General features: G+C 39.1%; 2 protein-coding genes across 9 annotated transcripts in view; both read left to right on the top strand.

Moving 5' to 3' along the window:
- Positions 1-16816, top strand: part of cita (citron rho-interacting serine/threonine kinase a) — a 43877-nt gene extending 27061 nt beyond the window's left edge. For 2 of the 8 annotated variants that reach the window (XM_041980999.1, XM_041980998.1), the window contains exons 28-50: positions 1551-1655; positions 1790-1930; positions 2157-2264; positions 2362-2554; positions 3988-4149; positions 4897-4920; positions 5459-5596; positions 6018-6198; positions 6297-6388; positions 6484-6588; positions 6767-6936; positions 7327-7371; positions 10714-10794; positions 10922-11057; positions 11312-11451; positions 11591-11683; positions 11819-11927; positions 12072-12200; positions 12385-12465; positions 12569-12647; positions 12796-12978; positions 14057-14444; positions 14805-16816. In XM_041980999.1, the coding sequence (XP_041836933.1) occupies positions 1551-1655; positions 1790-1930; positions 2157-2264; positions 2362-2554; positions 3988-4149; positions 4897-4920; positions 5459-5596; positions 6018-6198; positions 6297-6388; positions 6484-6588; positions 6767-6936; positions 7327-7371; positions 10714-10794; positions 10922-11057; positions 11312-11451; positions 11591-11683; positions 11819-11927; positions 12072-12200; positions 12385-12465; positions 12569-12647; positions 12796-12978; positions 14057-14444; positions 14805-14828 (2907 nt within the window). In that variant the 3' untranslated portion in view covers positions 14829-16816. The remainder of the gene's footprint in view (positions 1-1550; positions 1656-1789; positions 1931-2156; positions 2265-2361; positions 2555-3987; positions 4150-4896; positions 4921-5458; positions 5597-6017; positions 6199-6296; positions 6389-6483; positions 6589-6766; positions 6937-7326; positions 7372-10713; positions 10795-10921; positions 11058-11311; positions 11452-11590; positions 11684-11818; positions 11928-12071; positions 12201-12384; positions 12466-12568; positions 12648-12795; positions 12979-14056; positions 14445-14804) is intronic. The other 6 variants (XM_041981002.1, XM_041981000.1, XM_041981006.1 and 3 more) reach the window with 3 other exon arrangements.
- Positions 16817-18566: 1750 nt separating this feature from the next.
- On the top strand, positions 18567-21204 carry myl2a (myosin, light chain 2a, regulatory, cardiac, slow). Its single transcript, XM_041981729.1, has 7 exons — positions 18567-18754; positions 19116-19208; positions 19730-19805; positions 19985-20089; positions 20203-20281; positions 20469-20517; positions 20758-21204. The coding sequence occupies exons 1-7, from the start codon at positions 18752-18754 to the stop codon at positions 20860-20862; spliced, it is 510 nt and encodes a 169-aa protein (XP_041837663.1). The 5' UTR covers positions 18567-18751; the 3' UTR covers positions 20863-21204.
- Positions 21205-22334: the final 1130 nt, after the last annotated feature.

Here is a 22334-nt window from a genome sequence, read left to right as displayed (position 1 = left end):
CGATAACTACCTATAGCTCGTGACCATAGGTGAGGGTAGGAATGTAGATTGACCGGTAAATTGAGAGCTTTGCCTTTTGGCTCAGCTCCTTCTTCACCGCGACAGACCAATGCAGAGTCTGCATCAGTGCAGACACCACATCGATACGCCTGTCAATCTCCTGCTCCATCCTTCCCAGATGCAGACCAAAGTCTGGCACTGATAGTACAGGGACCGGACAGCTCTTCCCTGGGGTCCAGCACTACATAGTCCCAGAGTACCTCCCCACCGGAGCCCCTATGGGACACAGTGGAGCACCTTCTCCAAGTCCACAAAGCACATGTAGACTTGTTGAGTAAACTCCCATGCTCCGTTCAAGACCGTGACAAAAACCACACTGCTCCTCCTCAATCTGAGATTCGACTACCTGTCAGACCCTTCTCTCCAGGACCCCTGAATAGACCTTACCAGAGAGGCTGAGGAGTGTGATCCCCCTGTAGTTGGAGCATACCCAGCGGTCCCTCTTTTTGAATGTAGTTGAACAGATAGTTTTAATGAAACAGCAGATCAAGGTCATGAGAAAGTACGTAATTGTAAAAAACAGGTGGGATTTAAAGACACGGACACTGCCGCATGCACAACCCCATCCTGCCATGGATGAAGTTTCTCGTTAAATATGAAATAACCCGGTCAGCTGTTGCACATAAAAACACATACCGCAGACTACAGTTTGCCTCACTACCAGTGTGGAAGCGCAATAGAAAAAGTTCATGTGTCCCCAGCGGGGGCTCTGTAGAAATTACCAGATCAATACAAACTTTTTTCTTGTTCTTGCAGCCTTAAGAACAAGAACAAAGTTCTCACTTCTCAGAGTAGAGTATGTACGAAGCTTTAGACCAGTGGTTCCCAAAGAGCACAGGGGGTCCCTGGGGCTTTGACTGTTCAGAGCCTGTTTGATTTAAATTAAGGCCATGTCCACACACAGAGAGTTGAGGCGTATTCGCTTAAGTATTTTATAATTTGCCTGTTTCATTCACATGGAGCCAGTGTTTTGGGAGCCCATTTCATTAATGAGACATGTGAGAAATGCCACAATGCAGATGATTTGTCTGTATTTAAAAAAAGGGCTCTATTTAATTACATAAACTTTTTTTTATCAAAGGAAAGAAGTCAGCCAGAATGCATAATTTATGGTTAGAAGCAGCTAATGAAAGCATAAAACCAAGCATGGTTTCAAGACAGGGCTGGTGGGGGGGTCCAAATCTTTTTTTGTAGTTGCATAAAGGGAGTCCTCAGGGAAAATAGGTTGCTTACACCTTTTCAAATTCTTCCTTTTGCATTCCATCAGTGTTACCATATCAATTAATATTTAGAAAATAGATTTTTAACATTTGTAAATTTATTTAAAATCGTCATACACATCTCAATGCGTATAAGATTTGTATATTATTGTCATATTGTGTTTTCTTAAGTTACAGTAAGGTAAACTTTCTGGGCCACCGTAGTTTTATTTGAATGTGTTTATGGCTTGTCCATGTCAGAAATTGACACCAAGTCACACTTTATCACAGCTCAATGATCTGGAGAAGAAGCATGCCATGCTGGAGATGAACGCCCGCAGCTTACAACAGAAACTGGAGACTGAGAGAGAACTGAAACAGAGGTTGATGGAGGAGGTATACAGTGACATGCAATCAACCAGTGTAACACATTTACACATATGCATCTATATTTATTTACACTTTAGTTGCAACCACTTTCAAACATACACCTATATATAAGATTTCTTTTTTTTTGTGCATCTCCACAGCAAGGGAAGCTTCAGCAGCAGATGGACCTCCAGAAGAGCCACATTTTCCGTTTGACTCAAGGACTTCAAGATGCTCTGGACCAAACTGACATGCTTAAAACTGAGAGGACAGATCTGGAGTACCAGCTGGAGAATATACAGGTTCTAAGTATAATACTTTTGTAATCAGATGAAATACAGTGGCCTTCGGAAGTAAGGTGCTCCTTGTTATATTTTAGAATAGTTTGACTGATGTGTGCATGAAAGGAGGGTATCTCCGCAGGACTATGATGATAAAATCTTAATATGCATATTCCCAAGGGGACTTCTTTTTAAAGTTGACTTCAGAGGCATTTCCTGCTCTTATCCTCTGATTTCCATGCTGCAGGCTGTATACTCCCATGAGAAGGTGAAGATGGAGGGGACTATCTCCCAGCAGACCAAACTCATTGACTTCCTCCAAGCCAAAATGGACCAACCCACCAAAAAAAAGAAGGTCTGGGGAAACAACAAACGTGGAAAACAAAAAAAACAGCACATTTAGATTAGTAATCAGCTTAATAAAAGAAGCTAATTGTTTCCTCTGTGTATAGGGTATATTTGGGCGGCGGCGGGAAGATGTGGGCACCACAACTAACGGGGCGCTGACCCCACAGGCCCAGCCGGCTGTTCCCATGCAATACAGTGACATGAAACTGGCTTTAGAAAAGGAGCGTTCGAGGTGTGCAGAGCTGGAAGAGGCTCTGCAGAAGATGAGGATAGAGCTGCGATCGCTCAGAGAAGAAGGTAGGCACAGACATTTTTAAGTTTAATTGACTTGACCCTGATCATTTTTACTTACTTCAAAATTGCACATTGTTGTTCATATGTGCTTGTTTACAAGATATTTTGTATGAATTTTTTAACTGGTGCTAATGAACACTAAGAGTTTTGTGCTGCATGTAAGCCAAAAAATACACATTATGGTGAGAATTTTATCTTAATTTATTCATGGCTTAGATGCTGAACCCACATTTTGAGTCATTTCTGGTTAGTCATTTCTTCTCTTGTGTCATCTGCTCTGAGTTTTTTCATGGATAGGGCTCAGGAAGGTCCTCCAAAGACACATACCCACGTATACAAGTTCACACACAGCTATAGCGAGTCAGGGAACAACAACAGGTTAATAGATAATGTGACATTTTATTTCTTTGTCTTTTAATATGCATTTCCCTTTTACTCCAAATCCAAAGTTCAAATATTCTAAAGAATTCAAAGTTATATTTTTCTTAAAATGTTATTGTAGAGGTGAGAAAGAAAAGACCCAAATGCACAACTACCAATCAGGCAGGAATAAGGAGTAGAATTTATTTTAAAGGAATGAAAGGTTCTGCAATGGCAGGAGTAAAAGGTACACAGACCAAACTTCAATAACAAATCTTAATTGGCAAAAAGTCCAAAAGTCAAAGCAAAGCTAGGAGTACAAGGATGAACCTGTACAGGATTTATGAGGATCTGGCAAAGAGAAAAAGAAACCAAGGAGTATTTACAGTATTTAACAATTAAAAAAACTAAGGAAATAAAACAGGGCAAGAAACATAAATCTAATCAGAACTCTCTCTCTCTCTCTCTCTCTCTCTCTCTCTCTCTCTCTCTCTCTCTCTCTCTCTCTCTCTCTCTCTCTATATATATATATATATATATATATATATATATATATATATATATATATATATATAGTCACAAAAGCATCATTAAAAAATAGGATTTTGTGACACAGCTAACATAAGCAGAGTCTCTTATGTGTTTTTATATTTGTCATAGTATCCTTTGGCAAGCTGAGTCATACAGTGGCTTCATTCAGCCTCCAACTCTGATCCTGTTTGAAGAAAAGGCCAAAAATTCAATTATCATGTTAAATAAAAGCCTGTCATTGAAAGCAGACCTTTAAATTGTTTTAATACTAAATATGAGATATCTTGATTTAACTGGTATTAGTTTTTGCTCTTCTGAACTCAACGAGAAAAATGGTGGTCTGCCATGTGAAAAATTACAGCCTGTCTTCTCTCAGAAAATCTTGTTTTGCTCTCTGTCTCTAAACTATTTCAACAAAGTTACTTTTACACTATGAGCTTTATTTCAGGATTTATTATTTGTGTTTTGGAAGTGAAGCCAAATCATTTCCAGCCCTTAGCTGCTGCTGTAATATTTTGCTGCTTTGTGTGCTTCTGGTGATACAGCGGCTCATTTTAAAGCCCAGGAACACGTGGCTACTTCCACACCAGCACAGGCTCGGCATCAGATCCTCATGTCGGCTATTGTCAAATCTCCTGAACATCAACCCAACCCCAGTAGCCTTCTCAACCCTTCCACTCGCTGCAAGGAGACTTCTACCCCTGAAGGTAAGTCAGCTTACAAGTAAATAAATTCATGTGTACGGTAAATATAATCCCCAGACAATCTGTGCCCAATCAAACTACTGATTTCTTGCTCTGAGGGTGTACAGTGTACCTCACAGGAGTATTCAACCATATGCTAACAAATGGACTCCTTGGTCACTTGTTTAGTTTGTGTGGTGTGTTGTATATGTGTCCTTTCAATGTTGTGGGATTATGAAGTGAAAAACGTTGGATAACTACGTTCAGACATGTTAATCCTGGATCCCGACTCTAAACCAGGAACATGGACTGAATTAAATCATCTTTTAATTTGTTAGTTATCCAACTAAGGTTGTAATCCTGCTCGGTCCTGTTTCACAAAGTAAAGCAACAGCAGATTAGCCAGGTGGCACAAACCAACAGCAAATCATTTTTTAACTCCATGGAAACTGAACTTTTGGACCTTATATCTGTGTCGTCTGTTCAGTGGATGAAATGCAAAAGCATGAACACTTTATCACCTAATGAGCTCTGTGGAAAAAATAAGTCTGAAAAAATTCTACAGGGATAAACGCTCAGCATTCATTCACTCCACATACCAACCCAGTCACCTGACCTTGCTGGATCCATCATGAAGACTTTTTTAAAAAGAGCCTTGCCAGGTTGAACTTGCTTTGTGATCCAGGCTACTTTCTGTCCTGTTCTAAGCTTTCACTTAGCTATTGTTAGACTGCTCTTCTTTCTGTCTCTTTCCTCCTCTGCTCCTCACAGAAAAGAGGAGGGTCACGTTTGAAAGTAAGTTAGCAGTCACAACAGTGTGTCTTCTCAAACACACACTCATCACCTGTGCATGCATGTTTTACTGTGTACACACATGCTCATTACCATACTGTACATCTCTTTTACTGTCTGTTGGATAACTGTAACTTGACCTAAGACTTTATTCTTAATGGTCAAGTTTGGCGTAATGCCATAGTCTTTTTTCCTCACTGTCATTCCTGGAGTCATGATTTAGATAGCATTTGGTAGGATAGGCCGCTTTTCACCCAGAAACACTTCAATACATTCCATGCTCACTGGCATGTGCAATCGGATTTTGATTTGACTATTTTAAGACCCTGAAACTCTGATTTAAACCTGATATCTACAATTAAGCTAACGAGTTCATTATTCAAATTGCCCCATACTGCTTGGAAGAATGCATCTAATACATTTTTTTTTTTTTTTTTTGCTGACTGCTGCAAAGATTACCCCTGTAGCAGAATGCCACTTTTTTTCTTCCTCTCAGTTACTCTTATCCCTTCATGCTTCTCCTGCCCTTTTTGCTTTGCAGAATTTGGTCGACGTGTGAAAGAAAGAATGCACCATAACATCCCTCATCGCTTCACTGTGGGCCTCAACATGAGGGCTGCAAAATGTGCCGTCTGCCTGGACACTGTTCACTTTGGAAGACAGGCTGCTACTTGTCTAGGTCTGCATCGCCTCGCTGGGCAGCCGGGCTGTGAAAATATTTTTAAAAAACACTAACTGGCAAGCTTTAATATAAATACTGGAAACTGTTCTTGTACCACAGCCATGGTGTGGCTGAATTAGATTAGTCTTGTTTTGGCTATAATTCTCTCTAATATGAATCTTAGAAAAGGAGAAAGAAAAAAACTGTTAAAGTTTGATGAATTCCCAAAACAAAAACAATGAGGTAGCATAAAAACACACATGGTACTGTGGAAAAACTCAGTAGTAATTATCAGAGTTTTGTAATTTGGATAATTTTTGAGTAATGTGTCTTTGACATGTAATTTTCATAAAAGATAAAATTCATTATATAAAGATCTTACAATTCTAATAACAAACACTGTGAAGCATTATTCTACCTTTTCTCTGTCAAACTTTAGAGTGCCATACCCTGTGCCACCCTAAATGCTCACCATGTCTGCCGGCCACCTGCGGTCTGCCAGCCGAGTATGCGACTCACTTTTCAGAGGCACTGTGCCGAGAAAAAACAAACTCGCCTTCACTGCAAGTCAAAGAGGCTAGCGGGCATGTTCGCTTGGAAGGATGGATGAAGCAACCTAGGTAAGTGTTTTTAACAGCTATGCATGTATAATATGTTGTCCACAGCACAGATTGTGGTTTTAGTTTCATTTTTTAATATTTTATACATATTTATTTAGAAATGGCAAACGTGGACAACAAGGCTGGGAGAGTAAATATGTGATTCTTGATGGAACCAAAGTATCCATCTACGATACTGAGCCCAGGGAAGGTCAGTCTTTCTTAGTATTCATGGTTTAACTTTATATCTTAGTGTAAAGATCACAGTAAAAACAAAGCGATTTTTTCTTTTTTTTAACCCTATAGACTGCATAAAGGCTGAGGAAGAGTTTGAGCTCTGTTTGCCTGATGGAGAGGTGACTGTTCATGGCGCTGTTGGGACTTCTGAGCTCATCAACACTGCCAAGTCAGGTATGGAAAATCAGTATGACTGAATCCTGCTTCTCAACATACAGCGGCATCTTATATCTTATCCTCTGGATTCACCTGCTCCCATCCAAATGCAGCACAGTGTTGACTGTTCTGCTCAGCTTTAAATTCTAGCTGCTACCAGAGTAATCAAATAATTTCTTTGTCTGTTTTACGACAGATATCCCGTATGTATTAAAACTGGAATCCCATCCTCACACCACTTGTTGGCCTGGCCAGTGCCTCTACTTCATGGCTCCCAGCTTCCCTGACAAGCAACGCTGGGTGGCGGTGCTGGAGTCTGTCGTGGCTGGTAGCCGTGGATCTAAAGACAAAGTGGATTCTGATGCTGTAAGTACCATTTGTGTATTTTGAAGAATATTGGCTCTTGTTTTATGTTTTATAGGGTTCAGAGTTAAAGATTACACTTGTGGATGAGGTGTGACAGTAGCCCAGTGCTTTGTTTTTATTCAATTCAAGCTTGGTTATGCTCCAAATAGTAGCTTAATCCAATGGTGGTTGTGTTCTTTGGTGTGAAAAGTAGGTAAGATTGAATGCTTTCATAAACATCAACCAGTGCCTTCATGTCTTCTTCTTCTTCTTCTTCCCCTCCTTCTCTCTCTCTGCATGTTCTCAACATCCACATCCTGTATTTATTTGTTGTCCCCGTCTTTGCTTATTTGATTAAACTCTGTTTTGTGTGTAACTCCATTTAACTCGGTTGTGTGGATCATGTTATAGGCAGGTGTTTCTAAAAGACAGAAGAACCTTTCCCCTCTGGTTCAGGTACAGTAAGTAGCTGCACGAATGCTTGGGCTCCAGTCAACCGACTGACTGAGCATGCAGTAGCTGTGCATAAATACGCATATGACACTGTTGCAATTTAGTGCAGGTCATCTCAGTCCTAGGGTCAGTTTCTGAATATGTTCACTAGAAACAGCTGTTCTTGAAAAACGGGTCCATTGACATTTACACAGTGCATGAATAGGCTGCTGCACACGTTTGACTTGGTGTCCTATGCTGTCATGCATGCTGCTGCCAAAGCAATGCCCTGCTTTATTGCCCTTCAATAAAACACAACACACTCTCGTAAACATGCTATTTGAGCTAAACTGCAGACATTTGTTTTATTTATTTATTTATTTATTTGTGGTTTTGTAAGAAATATGTATTTTTCTCTTTTTCTGTCAAATGACTTTTTGAGATAATTCTGATAGATTATCCTCAAACTGTTTACCAGCTTGGTCAGAAAAGGTTTTACCGCTACATCTATCTTCTACATCTTTAAATGTACATTAAAAAGTTTAATATGCAGCTTTATGCTTGAAAGTAGCACACTGCATACAGCTGTGAAAAAAGTGTACTTTCTTTCAACTGAAAGGCTTTTTGTATCGTGACATAATTAAAAAAAAAAAAAAAACATCTGGTCCTTCCCAGGTCTTAATAAGTTCATACATCTTGAGGTGAACATCACAAACCTTGTCATGCTGTCATTATTTAACAAAAACAAAGTATAAGTGTAGAGGAAATATGTGAGAAGCTGAGCACACACATAATTTAATTGCTTGTAACAGCTCTCTTGGGTCCCAGCAATGCATTTAACTCGGGTTGAGATCTACAGTACACTCTGACTGGGTGCAGCCCCTTGATTTTTTTTTAATTTATTTTATTTTATTTTATTTTTTCTTTTTCAGCCATTTTCTGGTGGATTTGCAGGTCCACATGGAGTCATTTTTCCATTACATGACAGTTTTAACCATGCTAGCTTTTAGACGGAAGTTTATTTGGTAATAACAAAAATAATGATAATAAAACAATAAAAATAATAACAGCAATAACAATAGCAACCATTATGACAATAATTATAAGAGAAATACTCCTTCATCTATTCCAGACCATTTCTGTACCAATCAAATGTCATCTCTTTATATACTGATTTAAATATTTGTATATTTGGAGGCCGCCTGTGTTCTTCCCCATCCTCTTCCACAGTTTGACCCCACAGACAAACACACAAAGTCTTTTCCTGGTGTTTCTCACCAAGAGCATTTTAAAAACTGTTCCTTCGTAAATTATACCCCCATCTCTCTGGCTGAAAAGGTTCTGTATCTATTTACTGTCATTGTAGTCATTTCTAAGCCGTATTACAGCTTTAAATTGATCCAATATTCTTTGTAGGTTTTATTAATGTTAACATATTATCTGAGATCCGAACTTTTGAGATTATTTAGAGCAACTGAATGAAACGATCTTCATCAGGACATTTAAAAGTTGAACTGTTTTCTGTGCCGAGTGTTTTTTTGTTTAATCACTGCCTTTCAGTTATTTATGGAAAATTGGTCTGCAATGACGTTTGAAAATGTGACATGGCTTCACAGCTGATTCTAGCTGTTACCTGAAGTTTGAATAAGGCTTTTTGTCATCGTCACGTGTCATGTTGCCACTGTGACGGATAGGTTACCTGTTACAGCTACAGAGTGAATAGATGATTCAGCAGAGCTGATTTTAAAGTTGGGATTTACATTAAGCCTGTATCTAAGTTATACATATGAAACTAGAGTCAACACAGACTAATTGTTATTTCTTAATGGATGGATGTGGGTCGGTGTCTGTCCTGCCCCCACCAGTTATCATGAACTTTAACATTTACTGTGGCAATGCCTGCAGAGCCTGAAATGGAGCTCTTGGGTTGTTTGTAGTGTCACTGAACCCTGCAGGGTTTGAACTTGTTGGGATCTCCACTACTGGGAGCATTGTCAATTGTATAGAATTTTTTCTACTCTGAAATAGTGAAATATTTCACTCACAGTCGAACAATAAACTGCAGATTGTTTGGGAATGGCCTTATAACTGTTTTCAGATTAGTGGGCGGAGTTGCTTCTTATAGATCATTGCTAATGTCTTCCCTCTTTGGCACACTAGAATAAGACACACCAGAATAATCCAAAAGCAGCTGTAGTTTACTTACTTTTTACTTACTTATTTTGACTTGTTTTTTCCAAATAGTAAAAAACAGCCAGGGCAGAATGTCATGTACTGCTCATCTGAGATTGGAGTTACCTCTTTTCAAACCTGGTGAAGATTGGATGTTTTTTTTTCTTTTCTTTTTCTTTTATCCATTTAACTACTCTGATACATTAAACCCTAGAATTTAAACAGAGTATTCTTTTTTCATACAAAAGTATAAACATTACATCTATATGTTATTGACAGAGATTTTTTTTCATAACCACAAGGCTTTATGTTGTTTTAACAGCCTCCACTTTTCTTCAAAGGTATTACACAATGCTTTGCTAGCTACCATGTATCCTAAATAACATTGGAACATAAAATATAGATGTTTGTTAAATCTACTCAGAAGTAGCACTGTGGTCTAAAAACCACTTTCCAAAGAACTGTCAAGTATACACAGTTGGAGGGTATTACCCTGCCTATACCACGGCCACAAACTAAAACATGTATGCTGTATGTAATCATACTAAAAGTATACACTTCTAATGTATAAACAGCTGATTTGGATCTTGCTTTCCTGTTTTTGAATTTCATAAGATGTATTTCTGCTTCTGAAGCTATATTTACATCAGTGATCAATATCTAGTCAGACAAGATGGAGAGTTTTCAAGGCTCAGGAGTTTGATCATCCTTACAAGTTTTTAACATTATTAAAGTAAGAAAATAGCGACGCGTTCTGTATAAAACTGTGTGTACATGATAGCCAAAGTTTCTTTCTCTATTTTAGATTCTCTCTCCTGATCTCTTCGTTTTTGTGCAGTTCTGGTTGGATTTCCTCTCCAGTCTCTGGTCTGTTCCACTGCAGACTTTCTTAATCTTGCCATCTGCTCATTTTGAGTTAAAAATTCACTCAAAATTATATAAATTTAAAACTTAAATATAAATATAATTCTCACATTTCAACCAGTGATATTTAATTTTACGTGGCCATGGTATAATTAAGACATCCTCAGCTTACACGAAAATTCAGCCCAAAAATTGTTGTTTGTGAAGGCGTCTCTGGCTCTCACTTCTGCTCACTTAGCTTGTTTTCCTCTAATTCAGCTGATACATCAGAAATCTTTTAAACACTCTCTTTCCATGTTCCATGTTGATCTTTTTTCCTTGTTTTATTAGAAACTTCTTGGCAATTCTCTGCTGAAACTGGAGGGTGATGATCGTTTGGACATCAACTGCACGCTGCCTCTCACTGACCAGGTACACAGACAAGAAAATTTGCCGCCTATAAATCGGGAACCAGCGATGTAGCTTTTATCCTCGTGGTTGGACAGTTTCTCTGACTGTGACGTCACCGCGATATGAGCATCCTTGTTTTGTCTTTCAGATTGTCTTGGTTGGCTCTGAGGAGGGCTTGTACGCTCTGAACGTCATAAAGAACTCTTTGACCCACATTCCTGGCCTGACCTCGGTCTTCCAGATCCAGATCCTGAAGGAGCTTGATAAGCTGCTGATGATCACTGGTCAGTAAATATAACCATTTTAGATTTTATTTATGTATCAACTCAACAAAAGCTTCTCTGTTATACACATTTATAGTAGAAGTGAATTAGATAATGGCAAACTATACATGTGGTGTAACCTATGTTCACAATGTTTTTAGTATTTTCTCATTTGTGACATGCACCTGAGAATAACTGAGTGCAAATTTACTGACGTAAGCTGCATGTTTGATTGTATATGTCATCATTCATGGCATGTTTCATGTGTCATTCAGGAGAGGAGAGGGCTCTGTGTCTGGTGGAGATCAAGAAGGTGAAACAGTCTTTGTCACAGTCCCATCTTCCAGCTCAGCCTGACCTCAATCCCTTCATCTTTGAAACAGTCAAAGGATGCCACCTCTTCTCCTCTGGAAAGGTGAGTCAGGTTGTAGTCTACACAAATGAAATCCCTCTAAAGCTGAGTTCAGTAACATTTTATTAAGCTGAACTTCACAGTAACAACACTGTAGCACATAGTCAGACTGCAGGTATTTACAGCTGTCCTGTCTTTGCAGATTGATAATGGGATGTGTATCTGTGCTGCTATGCCTAACAAGATTACAATTCTGCGACATAATGAAAGCCTCAACAAGTTCTGTATCAGAAAGGTAAATGAGCTTTTTAAAGTTAATTAGCTGATAGTGTGATAAAGGGTTTTGTGTAGCAATGTAGATGCTCTGCATTGATTTGGCAAGCCATGTTTTTAAAGAAATAACTCAGCTGAAGTTTTTTTTTATTTGCAGGAGATTGAGACCTCTGAGCCATGTAGCTGTATTCACTTCACTGGCTACAGTATCATTATTGGCACCAACAAGTTCTATGAGATTGAGATGAAGCAGTATGTGCTGGAGGGTAAGCTTCTTCTAATTTGGACTATCATTTTTTGACAAGCAGATGGCGTTTTATCAAAGTGTACAGAAGTGCGATTCTGTCACTGCAGTGTTTCAGCTTTCACACCTGAATGAGCTGACTGACGCTGATTATTTCCTTCTGCAGAGTTCCTGGATAAAAATGACGTTACGCTAGCTTCAGCTGTCTTCGCTGCGTCCTCCCACAGCTTTCCTATTTCCATCATCCAGGTCACCACAGCCCCACAGAAGGATGAATACCTGCTCTGTTTCCATGGTTAGACATTTATTTGTGTGGGCATACATCAAGAATAAATTATTCACACAGCTGAGCAAATTTATTAGTAAGAAAGCCAAAACTTAACATTTGTGTTAGAATCAGTGAGTCTTAGCATGCAGTGTTTACTTTCATTTGCACTGATTTATGTTAAGTGTTGTAATAATTGGAATTTTTGCTGCAGAGTTTGGCGTGTTTGTGGATGCATATGGGCGCAGGAGTAGAACGGATGATATCAAATGGAGCCGCCTGCCTCTCTCATTTGGTTAGTGCGAAGCAGGATTTTTGTAGTGTAACTTTCAAAATGTCTTTAATTTTGTTTTTTCTAAGAGTAAACCCATAAATAAAGTGTTATGTTGGTATTTCAGCCTACAGAGAGCCTTACCTGTTTGTGACTTACTTCAACTCTCTGGATGTTATTGAGATTCAGGGACATGCTGCTCTTGGGTAAGATTGCTCTCTACTTTTTTTTTTTTTTTTTTTCCAAGGTATTTATTACTGCCCCTGCACTGGACAAGCTTGATAAATGTCACCCATTTCAACCAATGTCGTGTTTGAAGAGTACAATGTCTTATTTTTATGCTTTCCTTTCAAGGCCACACTCATACGCACACTTGGACATCCCAAACCCACGCTACCTTGGCCCAGCCATCTCCTCTGGGGCCATCTACTTGGCCTCATCCTACCAGAACAAACTTCGGGTCATTTGCTGCAAAGGGAACCTGGTGCAGAGCCAAGAAGGTGGAGGAGATCTGCAGCGTAATGGTTCCGGACGAAGGTAAGAAGGCGAAAAGAAAGCTGCCTCAGCTCACATTCATTTTCTGGTATCTCTGATCCCTTTTGGTCTTGTTTTAGGGACATGTTAGCTCCACAAAATGAGACACAGTCAAAAACTGTGAAGTAGGGAGAGCTGGCATCGTTCCTGAGGTCACATTAGTAAAGTTAAGAAGACTTCCTGACTTAAACATGGACTTAAACATTTGGACTGTTTCCTGTAGACACACACATAGTTGATTTATATTCATGTCTAAATTTTTCTTTTGAAGGAAAATAAATTGGAATAACACCCAGAGGAAAAAGTGAAAATTAATTCCGTTCAGTGAATAATAATCCTGCAGCAGGAAATTAAATCTCATGATAAAAAGTTAGAAAAAAAAAGATGTATTTAATAATTTATGTTTTTCATTTCTTAGTTTACTTGGTCATATATGTATTATTGAGGTTTTTGTCCATTTACTGTGTTCTGGGGCATTTTCAACAACGTTGTCCTTTTTTATGTGCACTGGTGTTAATGGGTCACTGGGCTTAACTGGCACAGGAGGGCACAGGTTGGCATCAGCACATGGTGATAGTTAAATTACAATAATGTTTGAACTTGTTATAAAACAACAGTTTTATCTTGATTTTGTTTTTCTTTGCAGGAAGAGGGGTTCATTTTTTATCTGTAATAAATCCTAATGTGGTTTACTTTATATTTTTTCCTTCTTTTTATTTGTTTTATTTTTATTTTTTACCTTTTGAAAAACCTGACAATTGTTGAATAAAGACTTTCTTTATCTCCTGAGACTTGTGTATTATAGTTTAAATCACCATCCAAGCTTTGTTCTTCAGTCACTGTTGTCAGACACGGACAAATCTGATTAGCACACTAAATGGAGTTAATGCATTCAGTCACTTCTAATCACAAAAGCACTGTTTACTTTATTAAATTAGTTTGATTTGTTCATCATCCTCACCTTATCTGCTGAGCAACTTGACTCCCACAGTGTCCAGTGAAGCCCTTGACCCAATATAGAAAATCTTGAACTTGTACCATTGTTGCATCCACTTCTGTATTCCTGGGTTCCTCCTTACAGCCCGAACAAGCGTGGGCCTCCCTCATACAATGAGCACATCTCTAAGAGGCTTGCAGCTAATCCTCTCGTCCACGGAGAGCCCGGCACACCTCACCGCTACAGAGAGGCTCGTACAGAGTTTAGGAGAGACAAGTCCCCCAGCCGTCCTCTGGAAAGAGAAAAGTCTCCCGGCAGAATGCTGGAGAGCCGGATAGTGGGCTCTCCTGGCAGGGCCATGGCCGACCCCAGGCTGGAGCGTTCCCCAGGCAGGGCCATGGCAGACCCCCGCATGGATCGCTCCCCGGGCCGAATGATGGATGTCCGAAGAGAGCGGTCTCCCGGACGATTCGAAGAGCGTCAGAGGCTTCACACAGGTTCTGGACGCACACCCATAAACCCTGTTAACAAGGTTTGTCAATCATTTCTGCTGATGGGATTTAATAAAAAATACTTAAGAGCTTCACAGCAGATTAATTACTATCCTGGCTTGTTTTTTTATCTTCCAACCTGATTTCAGTTTGTCCAATATTATTTGTGATAATTAGCATACATCAGCTTGCAAAAGTAGGCATTAAATCAAGTGTTTAGCATCAGCATAGTAGAATTATCACTGTTGCAGAGGTTGGCATGTTGGTGTGATCATGCCTGCATGGATTTAGGCTCATTTTATTGGTTAGATTACTGTTTGTACACATCTTTAAGCGATAATAGTCATTGAACCCATAGTCAACACTTCTCTGTTTCTGAATCTATGTTGTTTATTTTGCAGGTTTGGGACCAATCATCTGTTTGAGAGGCAGCATATTCATCATAGACTGAGACAAAGACAAAGGAATGAGCAGAGAAACAGTGAGATGTCACCAACTCATGAAACACTGCCACACATCTGTCTTGTCTGAGCTGAAAAGCACGCACTGGAAAACAAGTGTAGCTGTCAGAACACAGACGGAGAACTAGAGAAAATAAAGAGATGTCATTAGAATCAGGTTATTTTTCAACGAATACCAACAGGATGCCATATTCCCCACCTGAGCAGGGTTTTATGATGTTTTTCAGCCTGTGTTCTCTATGCTCAATGTAACTAATTCGATACAATTTCTTCTTTCCCAAAGGAAGAGGAGTTTCTTTCTTCTTCCCAAAGAAAAACTTTGATATGTTTTCAAGTTAGGACTTGACGTGGTGGGTTTTGCTAGCTTCTGTTAGCGTAAGACAGTAGTCACCAGAACAGATAAGCACAGCCGTAGCAAATTTAACTTGCAAGTCATGCCTAAATATTTACCAGTTGAAAATGGCTGAGGTTGACTAAACATAGCATTTACATGTAGCCACAGTAGCTACAGATCAGGGCAGACGTGTAGCAGGTCACCTATTCTACATCCAGTATTACCTCTGACTCCAGCCCTGCACTGACATGTCAACACAATCAGCATCGGCTAATTACAATCATCTTCAGCTCTGGCATCTGTCTGTTGACTGCTGACAGGATTTGGCTGGAGAGCAAATAAATTTAATAAAAATTAAATGAATGAGCCTTCACTTAACATCTACCCCGACTCATGCAAAACTACACACTAGATTACTGTCTGTCCTCGATAGGTTGACACTAAAAGTGCACTACCCACAATCCCCAGCAGCAATGGAGCAGGACCTTTCTAATCCTTCAGAACGCAGTCTGACTGTAAATAAACAAGACATAATTTTATATATACTGAGAGGGAATTTCAAGGCTGGACAAGCCATGTCTATTTTTGTTAAAGAAAAAAAGTGATTAAAGTGTCCTCTTGAATGTCCGATGAGTATTCTTTTAATATGTCCCAACGTCCTCTATCAAGTGAGTGATTGTATCTGGATCAAACTCGTGTATGCATTTCCATCTTTTAAAGGTGAACCTCAGTGCTGAACTGTAAGAGGGTATGGAGAAAAAAATCATGTTTGAAGCTTACAACATAGTAATTGATCGTTTCTTTTTGTACAGTGTCCCTTACTATTGTAAATAGCTCCATAAAAGTTCAAGTTGAAGATGAAAATAACTTTCATTTCTCTCTGATTCGTATTAGGCATGGATATGTATATCTGAAATGAAACAGAGTGTTGTCTTCTGCTTCTGCCTCATTGGGTTCTTCTTTTATCCCACAACTTAACAACAAAGCACGTAAATATATCTTCTGTCCTTCAACTATTTACCCATTTGCACAGTGAATTCATGTGATTTATAATAACTCAATCTTTCATTTCTCTTATCGAGACACTTGGCAAGTTAAGAAATCCAGTCTGACATGAAAATCTTCAAAAATCCATCCACAACAATTTGATTAACCCAGACAAATTTCTTCTCGATATCATGCTTAGATCTATGAAAACAGGATATTTTGTTATTTTAAAGTTGTGTTTTTTTTATGTAAGCTAATGAAATGTTTCACTTAACCTGCCGAGTGTGTCTGTCAACAGTAAGGTGATTAGTAGGAAGATTGTCCTGAATGTATAAAAACTAAGAAGACTGAGCTGATTGGTTTTCAAATGTTCAACAAGAAAAAAAAAAACACCAAATGCAACAGATTGCACACATTTTCATTTGGTGTTTATAGGACTCTGTACAAAAGGGTTTTTCATCTTATATCATTTCATTTTTATATTTTTCTTATTTTTTTATGTTTTCACATGATCCTGATCATAATGCTGTAACGCTGGATATGATATTGATGTCTGCTTACAAATCTTTAATTAGCGTTCTCTGTAGAGATTTTGTCACAGAATATTAAATATTATAACCCTTGTCTTTCACTTCTAATTTGTGCCTTTTTTTTTTTTTTTTATTGTACACAAAGAGCTTTACACTGTTCCTTTTTCACGCTATAAGGTTAAAAAAAAAAAAAAAGGAAAAAGTGGTCACCATTGAAGCCATTTTCCCTCCTCTCTTGTGCTTCCAGACTCTTAAAGACTTGCCAGTGAAATGGCCATTTGTCCATGTGCATTGTGATAGAGGAGACGAGTCTATTTATAGGTGTTTGATCCCAGCCCTCAGCCGATGTGACAATAGGCTGCCTTTCCAGCTACAGAAGCTGCATCGGCTGCTTGGATCCAAGAGGAGCCGAAGAAAAGTTTTTAACAATAGCCCCCGCCTGTTTAGTTAACAATAACTCATCTAATTCTGACCTCCTTGTACACAACATGCTGTGAGATGACACCAATGGCAGCTGCTGCAAGTTCATCCTCAGCAGTGCGTTTGACAGTGAGAGGCCCGGGTGCGTGGAGGCTTTCAGCGCCTCTTTATATAGACCACACACCTGTGGCCTCACCTCCTAACCTCGGCCCATTTAGCTCATTTTCACACTGTCACTTGTCTTGACCAAGCTTGCAAGTGACACTGGATGATCTTGTTAATGGTGCATAGTGACATGGCACATTGTAAGGATGTGTTCAGGATCACACTTCAGTATGTCGCACCTACTCTTGTTGACATTCGTAAGCTTTGTTTTGCAAGCCCTGGAATACCATCATCAGAAGACTGTAGACATCATTTGATGCCTTCCTCTTGCTCATCTGTGAACTTGATTCCTGGCATTAAGCATCCTGTTCACCTTTATGAAAGGAATGGCTGCTAGTGGTATTTCCTATAAGCATTGGGTTAACTTGGTCATATCCCAAATAAACGGAATACAGAAAGTCAGATACTTGATTGCAATGAATATCATCAAGTGCATTTACCTTCATGGATTACATTAGGTCATGTTATACAGGCTGTCACAATGTAACATGGCTTTGTGAGAGAAAGGTAAGCCAGGACCAGCGATGCGAGGAAGCTGATGAGAAATGTGAACAAGTTGGCTCCAACTCAGTCCTGACAGGTCACTAAATTACACATAATGAGCTGGCGATTTTCAAGCACTCTCGTCCTTTTTATCAAATGACAACGCGAAATGATTGGCACACAGATCAGAATATCAAATTAGGAGTTAATTATGATATTGTTGGTGAGAGTCCACAGCCTCAAGAGGTGATTGCTTTTAATACATGAGGCTTTTTGTCAGCTTAGGTTTTCAAAGCTTTAAATATAATTGCAGGTCTTCAGTACAAAGGGTTACCAAGCTTAACTCTTTGTGGGCCAGTTCTGCAGTGGAGGCTGTTGGTGCTTTATTCTATTTGTTTCATAAAAATCTAAGCAACTCTAATATAGATTAAATCAACAGTAAAATAATCCCCATTTTTGAGGGAGACAAGCGATTTCTAATCATATAATGTTTAAGCTAACAAAGCTAGAAACTGTTGTCTGTGCTCATTTTCCGTATAGGTGTGTCTGATCATCAGTGAAAAACAGATCACTCAGTCCAGATTTCTGTTTAAATTTTCATCCACTTAGTCATGTCTGTAGTTTAGACTGTTAAGATGATAGTCTGCGGACATAGGATGCTTTAAAGTGATTAAGTGCTTTAACCTTCAGTCTGCTCTTGATATTCTAGACAAGTTATTCCATTCTCTTTGTCCACTGTCAATCATAAGTACATGAGATGGACAGGGGTCTGCATGTGTGCTTTTTTTTTGTAAGCACACCGAACCGTATGTGCTGTATGAAGCATCATTTACCTGTCACTTCCTAAAGAGGACATAGTTTATAAATATCATCCAGTGAAGGCCTGGCTTGGGGCTACAAAAGGCCACCCTCAATCTCCCCATTGTTCACTGGCATCATTGTTGGTCCGACGTCCCAGCTGCTCAGCCATGGTAAGTCGGTGTGTGTGCGCTCTTTGTTGAAGCAAGGACAGGTGTGCTTTTCAGGCTTCAAGGATGCTGTTTTTAATTTGGACAGCTGATTGAGATTTTTTTTTTTCTTTTTTTCATTTATAGTCTTTGTTATTAAGTAAAGATGCTCATAATTGTAATTTTTTTATTTTTTAACATGTTTTTATTTACAGAAACTTGAAGTACACTTGTGTTATAACCACTTTTAACTTCTTGAAGTCACATTTAACTATATTTTCTGACAGGCAGCTTTACTTTAACACGTCTAGTTTCTGTCTCATGTGTCCTTTTGCTTTTATTTATTTATTTATTTATTTTTGCTGTTGTTATTTTGTGCTAATAGGCCCCCAAGAAAGCCAAAAAGAGGGCAGCAGAGGGAGCCAACTCCAATGTGTTCTCCATGTTTGAGCAGGCCCAGATCCAGGAATTCAAAGAGGTGAAAACAGTTGAACTAGTTCGCTTCCACAGGCTGACGGAGTGACATAAAATGTTGGAAATTGTACATAAATAATGATTTGCTGTATTAAGGGTTCTGATCCAAGTGTTTTTGGATTGTTTCATAAGCCAACACACTTAGATCTCCAGCTACGTTCCCCCTTTGTCTTTGTATTTCCATTGTTCATCACTACAGTATGCCCACCTGTCTATTTTCCTGCCTCTGGCTTGACGACAGTGAGGTTTGTGGTATGTTGGTATGAGGGTTGCCGGTGCCCAGACATTCAGACTGTGTCATCAGTGATTAGACTGGAGATGAACTGCTGGGCATGCCCTGGATGCCTGGCTGAATCCTGGCGGGGTTTGTGTGATATAAATACTTAAGTGCTCATCTATAAACATGGTGCACACAGATGGGCATTAAATAAGTGCATAGCAGTGATTTTTCTTTCACAGAACATTTGGCTTCTTACAATAATCCCATTTTAATAAAAATGATTCATTCACCACCTCTGATCTCAGGCCTTCACCATCATGGACCAGAACAGAGATGGGTTTATTGACAAGAATGATCTTAGAGACACTTTTGCTGCCCTTGGTATGTTGACATCTACATTCAGTTATCTTAGTGACCACAGTCACTGCACTGAGGAGTAATAATGAGCTTATATTTAAGAGTCTCAGATCAGCAACATTCCATATTTTTCTCACTGTACAACAGCTAAATCTGCTTATTCTGCTTATGCTGCATGTTCATATGAATATTTGGTGCCACAGGACGTCTAAATGTAAAACAGGAAGAGATTGATGACATGCTCAAGGAGGCTCCAGGTCCAATTAACTTTACCGTCTTCCTCACGATGTTCGGCGAGAAGTTGAAAGGTGAGGATGCATTAGATGCTAACTTAACCATAAAGACTACAGTTACATAATTTAAACAAAGCATTATTGTGGCTCTTTTTCAAGAGGTGTGATGGTTGCTTTAATGCATCCAGGTGCTGACCCAGAGGAGACCATCCTCAATGCCTTTAAAGTCTTTGATCCCGAGGGGAAAGGTGTACTGAGGAAGGACTAGTAAGTAGCATAACACACTTTTCCAATATGTAATTTCATCTTAAGCGGTGCTGCATAAGCTTTCCTTGGAAATGTATGACTCAGTCTGAGTGCAATTGTTCATCCCAGTACAGCACCAAGATGAGTACAGATTATTAATGCCTGCACAATTTCTTCTGGTGTGAAACTTCTCTGTCTCCCTCTCCAGTGTGACACAGATGCTAACAACGCAGGCTGACCGATTCTCTGCTGAAGAGGTACATTGTGATCTTTTAACGATAATTATCATCATTATAGCGGACTGCTTTGTGCATGTGGCTTTGAAGAACACGAGGATGAACGTCAGCATGACGACCACATATTTCCATGTCAGACACATTTTTATGCAAAACTTTTTCTTTTTTTTTTAAAGATAATCACTGAATCATCCCACCTTTTCATGCAGACTGAGTAATGTGTTTTTCTTGTGTAATATCTGCCTTTTTCCTTTCGGATAGATGGAGCAGATGTTTACAGCTTTCCCCCCTGATGTGGCAGGAAACCTGGACTACAAGAACCTGGTTCATATCATTACTCATGGAGAGGAAAAGGACCAGGAGTAGACCTTTATGTCCCAATATTTGTCAAATTTAAATCCAGTTCCTTAAATGTGACCCAGGGCCCATGAAGAGGACGAGGACTCTTTACTCAGCTTTTATGTTGGTTTTATAAATTTACAGCTACGCCACAGGATGATCATGGCTTTACAGGCCCTAAGAATGGACATTTGAGAACATCGCTGCAGTGAGCTGCCTTGTTCCTTATCCGCTTTTTCCTCAGTACATTTTAGCATTAATCTGAGAGTAATTAAATTATCCTCCCTCTTTATTTTGAACACCAGAAACTGCTTTTGTCATATCATGTTATTAGGTAATGCATGTTAGTCCAATAAAAATTATTAAAAAATGCTACCAGCTTGCTTTTTTATTACAATTATATCAGGAGACTGAATATGAGGGTGATAGGACTGTATATATTAAAAAATGGTGCTCACATCTTCAGATTATCTTTACTGCTGGAACACATGACTGTACAAGGTGTTCCTATACACCTGCAATTCTAAAGAAAAGTGGTGATACTGTAAAATGTAAGAAAAAAAGCAATGGTTTGCAAATGTCATAAATCCCATATTTTATTCATAATAGAACAAAGAAACAAAGTCAAATGTTAAAAGTGAGACATTTTGCATTTCATGAAAAATAATATTAACCCATCTTAATTTTAATAAGTGAAATTAGAAAGAAAAAAATGGAGGAACATTTAACTAATTAGGTCAGTTAACTAATTATCAGAGAGGCAGAGTCTCTCGAAGGTAAAGATGGGTAGAGGCTCAGCAATCTGGAATAATGTTTCTGAGGTAAAACAAATATTCCATCATCTACAGTAATAATATGAGGTTCAGGGAGTCTGGAGACATTTTTATTCCCAAGGCACACGTGAAAATTAATAATACATGGCTGGGATCTTTGAACCCTTGGGTAGCACTGCGTTAAAAACAGTTGTGATGTTGTCACGGAAACCACCACATGAAACACTTCCAGAAATCACTGTCTTTGAACACAGTTTACTGTGCTATCCATAAATGAGGTTGACGTTCTTGTGAACATAATCCAGCATAATAAACTTCCAGGCTTGGTTGTGTGTATGTTTGTACTTTGGTATCACAGATGCTTGGTTGCTGACCCTAGAGCTTAATCCATATTTCAAGCTAGTGTTGCAAAGATAAGGATATGTGTGTATAAAGTGCATATGAAATGTTTGGATACTATGACACAGGGCTTTACTGAGACAAAGCCCTGTTGTTATTTTAGTGCTGTGCTGATGTCAGGAGGGTAATGCTATACCGTGGAGTTGGGGTGGTAGGCTCCCAGAAGGATGCCACCATCTAATCCTTCCCACCCTCACCTATCTCTCTTGCCAGACCTTGGTGGGGTGATGTGGGATGATGAAAATCCCTGGTTGTTCCAGCTGGAGTGGCCGGAGCAGTGAAGAGAGCCGACTTGACAACCCCATACTCAAGAATTGTCTTCTGTAG

Source organism: Melanotaenia boesemani, chromosome 3, assembly GCF_017639745.1.
Source record: "Melanotaenia boesemani isolate fMelBoe1 chromosome 3, fMelBoe1.pri, whole genome shotgun sequence".
NCBI lineage: Eukaryota > Metazoa > Chordata > Actinopteri > Atheriniformes > Melanotaeniidae > Melanotaenia > Melanotaenia boesemani.
Note: the sequence above shows the minus strand (reverse complement) of the source record. Positions and strands in the feature narration are given on the sequence as shown.

Bases quoted from the DNA above. Each gene is read 5' to 3' on its own strand.
- myl2a (XM_041981729.1), top strand. The intron at 20,282-20,468 runs GTAAGTAGCATA...CTCCCTCTCCAG, and splicing joins GGTGTACTGAGGAAGGACTA to TGTGACACAGATGCTAACAA. The intron at 20,518-20,757 runs GTACATTGTGAT...CCTTTCGGATAG, and splicing joins ACCGATTCTCTGCTGAAGAG to ATGGAGCAGATGTTTACAGC.